Source organism: Pteropus vampyrus, unplaced genomic scaffold (genome assembly GCF_000151845.1).
Source record: "Pteropus vampyrus isolate Shadow unplaced genomic scaffold, Pvam_2.0 Scaffold31, whole genome shotgun sequence".
Lineage (NCBI taxonomy): Eukaryota > Metazoa > Chordata > Mammalia > Chiroptera > Pteropodidae > Pteropus > Pteropus vampyrus.
Genome location: NW_011888812.1, coordinates 9,803,491 through 9,810,342, shown reverse-complemented (window position 1 = coordinate 9,810,342; position 6,852 = coordinate 9,803,491). Strand labels below are relative to the sequence as shown.

The following is a 6,852-nucleotide window of genomic DNA, read 5'->3' as shown; positions in this document are numbered from 1 at the left end:
GGTACCCACAGAGGGTGCTCCGCCCACGCTTGGTGAACGAATGTTCAATCATCTCTGTCCTCCACCCAGCCTGGTGGTGGGGTTGCAGTTCCCACAATGTACAGCAGGTGGCGAAATAGTTCCAAGGGCCTGGCCCGATTTGGGGCTAGAGAGGAATCTGGGCCAGAGGTAGAGGAGTGAGGGGTGAGTGGGGGGCATTCTCCAGGTCAATCAGGGGAGTAGCTGGATTCCGCTGGAGAAGCTGGGGGAGAAGGAAGAAGGAAAAAGCCTTCTGTTGAGCACTTGCTACATACCAACTGTTGTCTGTGTTATTTTAGTTAATCCCAGCAAATAATCATTAAAGACCTACTGTGGGCTCATGGCTGGGCGCTATCAAGAATCAGAATAATAACAACAAAGAAAAAAGAAAAACTAACATGAATTGAGCATTCTTAAATGTCCAGCCCAGTGCTGGGCCTTCAGTTGCACTGTCTCATTGAATCTTCACGTAATCCTGTGACATGGTGCATCTATAATCTCCATTTAGACAAAGAAACTGAGGCCCAGAAAGGTTTAACAGTTTTCCCAGAATCACTAAAATGGCAGAGTGGGATAGGAATCCAGAGCTGTGACTTTATGTAGCTGCTTCATGCCAGACGCCGTGCTGGCTCTATACTACTTGTGAGTCACCCAGTGATCTTGTTGAAATACAGATTCTGATTCAATAAGTCCGAGGAGAGTCTTGAGATTCTGCATTTCTAACAAGCTCCCAGGTGATGCTGATGTTGTTTGTTCAAGAAGTTCGCTTTGAGTGGCAAACATCTACATCAGTGGTTCTAATTTTAGAGTGCGTCAGAATTACCTGGAGGGCTAATTAAAACACAGATTGCTGTGCCCTCTCCCTGGAGTTCCTGATTCAGTAGCCCTGGCGTGAGGCCTGAAAATAAGCATTTCTAATAAGGTCCTAGGGGATGCCGCTGCCGCTGCTGCTGTTCTTACGACTACTGTGAAAACCGCTGCTCTGCGCCGCCTCATTTAAGCATCTCACAAGCCTTGTCATGTGTCTAGAGCTATGTGTGAAGGGGAATTGGAAGCCAGGAGTCCTGGGCTGCAAGGTCCCTGTTTCTGGGGTTCTTGTCATCGTGAACTCAGTTACCTCTCCTCTCTCGTGCCTCCCAGAGCTATGCTAGGCACTGGGTACAGAGGCAGGGGCAGGGCAGGATGCAGGTGGCACCACCCACCTGTTGGCATTCTCCAGGGTCTCCACCTTCTTCCACAGTTCGTTGTTCTCCGATGTAAATGTCTCCACCCTGCAGGGGAAAGCAGGCCCAGGCTCAGGGGCAGCCTCCAGACTCACTGCTGCACCCCCAGCCCTGCTTACCCGGATCCCACCCCTCGTGGCTCCTGCCCCTGGCGCCCTGTGGGAGAGGGCTGGGGAGAGCAGGGCAGGCTGGGGAGAAGGGCCCAGGCCCCCCCACCCCACCCAGGACGCTTACTTCTTTTCTAGACACTCCACGTATTCCTTCTTCTTACGGCGGCTCTCCTGGGCTGAGATCTGGAGGGGAAAGACCCCCAAAGACGGGTTACCATGGCTACATATCTACTTCCTGCTTAGCCCCCCACCTCCACCGCCAATTTAAGGGCCGGCATTGCCAGGGGATCAGAGGCTCCTGTGCACCGAGGAAGACCCAGGGCAGGGGCTGGGTCCAGCTCATGCTTTACCTTGTTCTTGATTTTTCTCCGGACCCTCTTCAAGGCTTTCTCCTCAGCTTTGGTGAGGGGGAGTTTCGTGGGGATGGGGTAGCCCTCAGCAATCAGGGTGCGCTTCTCCTCCTCTGTCAGAAGCAGTGGCCCTGATGTCCCTTGTAATTTCTGTGGGAAATAGGACATGATGGTTATGAACCAGACAGCCCTGGATTCAAATTCATGCTCTGCCACTTACTCTTTGTGTGACCCGGGCAAAGCACTCAACTCTCTGAGCCTCAGTTCCCTCATCTGAAAAATGGGTGGATCTGAATTGAACTCAATAACATATCTCAAGTGCTTAGGACAGTGCTGGGAGCCCGGCATGCTGGACACTCAGCACATTGTTGGGGAGCTTCCCAGATCCCATCCTGGAATCCACTGCCTCAAAGCCCACTTCTCCAGGGCTCCCCCAAACAGTACCCTCTCATACGCCTAAAATCTTGACTTGAAAGGCTCCGCACCCATCCCAGGGATCAGGGCCTAGCTCCGTATTTCCTGGGGGAACTCTAGGCCTTCTGAGCACTGCTCCCCAAACAGCGCTCCTTGGAGGCAGCCTGGGCCACCCCCCTGGAGGTCAGTAATGTCAAATTCTAGTCCTAGCTCTGTAACAGTGTGGGTTCAGCAGGCCTCTGGGACCTCTGCTTGTTTCCTGTCCACCACGAGGCGGCATCAAAAGACCCTCACTCCCAGTTGCCAGGGAGGGAGCATCCAGACCCTTCCCTGCTGGTCGTGTGCCAGGGTGGATTTATTCAATGTTTTGCCCCAGACCACCCCCAGCTGCTTACGTGAGGGGCGGTGAGGAGGGGGGAGGTGGAGATGGCAGTGGAGGAACGGGCCATGGGCCGGACAGGGCTGGAGGGGGGCAGAGATCGGGGACTCTGGGAGCCATCACTGTCACTGCCATGGCTGCTGGGGGGCGTCGGAGGCATCTGCACCAGGTCCTCTGGGGAGAGCAGGGGAAGCCAAGTTAGCAGGGTTGCACCCCAGCTTTGCTGGGACCTTAGAGTTTAGGAGAGCAGGGGCCTAAGCCAGCCCAACGTGGTGGTCAAGGCTGCTGAGACCCTGACCAGCTGTAACACCAGGAGCCCCTCCACAGCGTCAGATGGGAGCTGACATCCCATAAGCTGATTCCTGAGTGCCACCCCATGGCTCCTTTACGCCTGGTTCTCGGTGTGGATATCGCAGAGGCTGGATTCTGGGAGACCCCCTCCTCCCATCCCTGACTTCACAGAGCCCAGGGTCTTTGAGCCTCCAGCTTGACAACCGCAGGAAGTGATGAGTCTGCCCACAGCCAAACCCGTGGGGATCAGGCTGGGCAAGCAGCAGCCTCTGTCCTTTCCCTCCTTCCACCCGAAAACGTTTAGCCATAACTACCCCAGGGTTTCCATTTCTGACTTCAGGGTAATGAGACAGAGGGCACTGGGCTTTCGGCAGACCAGCCAGGAGCACTGCTCTCCCCAGCTTCTCCCCTGTGCTGCCCTCTGTGGCCATCACACCAGAGAGACTGGTGCTCTACGGGTGATCAGGAAGAGGCCTGAGCAAAAAGCCAGGGGACCAAGAGCCTAGCTGCAGGAAGAGCACCCAGGGCAGCACAGAGTGCCCCAATTTATGGAAGGATAGATGGACAGGTGGACAGATGGATGGGTGAATGGATGGCAGCAGAGTGGGCTTCAGTTAGTGAATGATGAGATGGGGATTAGCAAAGAGGGTGAGAGTGTGTTGATAATAGTGATGACAGTCAGAGATTGGGTAAGAAGGGAACTGGAGGGTTGGAGGGTGGGCGAGGCAGGGAGGAGAGGGTATTCTGGGGTGAGGAGGGGCTGTCGAGGGAGATAGGTGGGCTGGACCAGGGGAGTAGGGATGCTGTTTTCTCAAGACTGGAGAGGAAAGAGTCCCTCCCTAGACACACTTACCTGGTGTCACTTTGAGGAACTGATTCACCTCCTGGGGCTCTGCTTTGATCACTGGCAGCTGAGTCATCTCTCCTGGGGCCTGAGGAAGAAATGGGTCCAGCTCCATCAGCTGCCCCTGGGGCTGTCCCCACCAGGCCATCCACCCCACCTCCCTCCCTGAGGCCGGTGGTCTGTCTTGCACAGCTGGGGAGGTGGCTGGGCTCAGAGTTCTGGGCACAGCCCAGAGGGAGCAGAGGTAAGTTATGCTTGGAGAATCCGTGTCAGACCTAAGATAAGAGAATGATGGCTAAGTAGTATAGTTTAGGCCTTAAGCTCAGAGAAGGAGGGCTTCTTGTGGCCTCTGAGGCCAGTGCCGTCTTCTTGGTGGAGACTGACCCTGTGTCGCCTGTGAAGGGCACATAGGCCCTGATACGTGGGTTGCCGTGAGAAAGAGAAATCATGTCTGGTACATTGTAGCTGTTCAATAAGTGGTAACAACAGCAGAGATGAAGGAGGCATTAACTGGCTGGGGGCTGAGGAAGCACCCCGAGCAGTTGAAGTTTGAAATGAATCCTGAGGTACACTTAGGAGTATTCCAGATAAAGGACAGGGCAGGAAGTGAGTGAGAGGAAAGGCATTCGAAGCAGGGGGAGAAGCATCTGCAAAGGCACAGAGGTCAGCCAGAGCATGGCTGGTTCTGGAAACTGCGAGTGTTCAGGGTATGCAGAGTTCGGCGTGTGTGTCAGGAATGGAGTGGCAGCCAACGACCAGAAGATTGGTGGTGGGTGGGGGTGGGGGGTAGAAATCAAACAGAGAAGTTTGAAGCCGTAAGGAGCCTTAGTGAGTTTTAAGCAAGGGACTGAAAGAATTCGATTAACACTTTAAATAAACATGCATTCTTATTTCTTTGTATTCCAACTTGCTGGTCCAGAAAGGACTTCAGGAACCCTCGTGGCTTCCTACACACGACCGACGACACGCATGTAAGTAGTGTTCTCTTTGAGGAAGGCACCGTGGCGGGTGCTGGATTTCAGGACTCTCTCCCTTTAGGGTCCAAAGCCAGCAGAGAGAGGATGATATAATGGGTGGCACGCGGAATCCCAAATTTAGGCAGATGAGTAAAAATCACAGAAGTTGGCAGGGTCCCCGGAGTTTCCCTGGTCTATACCCCGGCTCAGCCCTCAAGTGGCGGATGAGGGGACTGCAACGCAGAAGAATGATAGCGCTTCTGACCATGCCCGCTCCTGGTTCCTGTGCCTCCCCTAGGATGTCGAGACCTCACCGGAATGAAGGCGTAGGCTTCGGGGTCTGGCGGCTGAGTGTGGAGCGCTTTGTCACTATTTCTGACCGTGTGATTTGGGGCAAGTTGCTTAACTCCTTGAGCCTCAGTTTTCTTCTCTGAGGCGCAGTGCCCAGCCTCGAAGACCCTGGCTGCTGCTGTCCTTTCCCCCTTCCTTCCTGCTTTGCCCAGGCCTCAGGCATCACCGAGCCAGACTTGGAGCTGGTCATAAAAGATCCTCCACCTGTGTAGCTGATTATTGATCTTTGGGGACAGTGGTGGGGTAGGGAGGTGGGGAGGGGGTTGACCCGTCTGCCTGTGGCCACATTCCTATCAGATGAGCCATGTGGCCAGCAGGGGGCAGGGCCGGCCCAACTCACACTGGGGACTTGAGATGATCCTTGTATTGTAGATTGAGGGCCAGGAGCTCCTTAGAGGTAGCTCATGCTCCCACTTTACAGGGAAGGAGGCTGAGGAAGAAAGAGGGAAGGCAATGCACCCAGAGAGCCAAGCTGGGCCCCAGGCAGGGCCTTCCCCAGGTGCCAGGGCTCTGGGCCTCATATTCCCAGAAGTGTCTTCAGATGTCAACTTTGGATCGATCTATGGCTCAAGGCTGTTACCTATACACTCGTGGGTGCGGGGTGCTGGTGGCATGAGAGTGTGGGCTAAAAGTATTAATTTCATGCATGTAAACAACTGAAGTACAGCACAAATGTTATATTTCCAGTTTGGTCTTTCTTCTTCTTCTTCTTCTTCTTTTTTTTTAAATGCTGTCACTATGAGAAAATTAAGTGGCCTAGGCTCTCTCCACCCTGGGACCCTGAATCTGACCCCTGACACCCAGCCCTGCCTGGGGCCCCATGAGCCTTTTTCCACTCACAGTGATGGCCCCAGCTGAGGGTTCTGTGGTTCGTGTACATTCTAAAAGGTGCAAGGGCAGCCGGAGCAGAAGGTAGAGGCCCTGTCTGGGAGTTCTGATCCTCAGTCCCAAGGGTCACATTGCTCCCAGTTCACAGAGCCCGCTTCTTCCCACAGAGACCCACCACCCCTCCTCCCTCCCTCAGCCCCTACAAACAGTTCCCAGGCTCACCTGGTGGGGGACGGGCAGCCTGGACAGGGGGCTGAGGCCCAGCAGTGGGGTGGTGGCCATGGCGGCAGCGGCAGCCATGGCTGAGGAGGCGGCCAGAGGGTCCACGGGCAGATCTGGGCTCTGCTCTTGCTTCACCATGACGGAGCACAGTTTGTGTCCCAGCACCCAGGCTCCATGTTCCATGTCTGAGGGAAGCAGGCAGGATCCAGGCTCAGGGGACTCCCAGAGCAGAGGGCTCAGCCTCTCTCCTATCCCCTGGGAGCTGTGCTGGACTGGATTGAGCAGGGATGCTAGGGTATACCTGGAGGCAGGCAGGACAGGGCAGGGAGTTGGCCAGCGCTTGTGAGGTGTGAGGGTGGAGGGGGAGGGGGCCAGAAGAAGTGGGGGCATCTTCTTCATTTAGCAGCTTACAGAATGGGCTTGGACATCAGACCTGGACCCCTCCTGACTGACTGTACGACCTTAGGCAAGTTGCTTAACCTCTCTGAAGCCTCAGCTTCCTCATCTGTAAAAGTGCCTGATGAGAAGTAGGTGTTTAATAAATGGTAGCGATTGTTAATACGATTATTGTAATTTAGCAAGCATTTGCTGAGCACTGTGCTGGGTCCTGGGGGTCTAAGAGAGCCATAAGCAGTTCAGTGCAGTTGGAATGGAAAGGAAAGGGAAGATGGGGTCAGAGAGGCCAGCAGGGTTGGCACTGCCTTGGAGGCTGGGCTCAGAGCTGTGACTTTGTCCTAAAGGTAATGAGGTGTTACTGGAGAGTTTTAAGTTATGTTCAGATCTGTATGTTAAAAAAGATCACTCTGCCTCTGTGTGGAGACTGGACTGGATGCAGGATGGATGGAGGCAGGGAGTTGATTGGAGTC

General features: G+C 54.6%; 1 protein-coding gene across 2 annotated transcripts in view; it reads right to left on the bottom strand.

Annotated features, from left to right (window-relative positions):
* CREB3L1 (cAMP responsive element binding protein 3 like 1) overlaps positions 1–6,852 on the bottom strand; it is a 16,816-nt gene that overhangs the window by 4,952 nt on the left and 5,012 nt on the right. For both annotated transcript variants that reach the window (XM_011357032.2, XM_023528742.1), the window contains 5 exons: positions 3,639–3,717; positions 2,511–2,668; positions 1,702–1,851; positions 1,476–1,534; positions 1,221–1,289 (listed from right to left, as the gene is read on the bottom strand). In XM_011357032.2, coding sequence (XP_011355334.2) covers positions 1,221–1,289; positions 1,476–1,534; positions 1,702–1,851; positions 2,511–2,668; positions 3,639–3,717 — 515 coding nt within the window. The remainder of the gene's footprint in view (positions 1–1,220; positions 1,290–1,475; positions 1,535–1,701; positions 1,852–2,510; positions 2,669–3,638; positions 3,718–6,852) is intronic.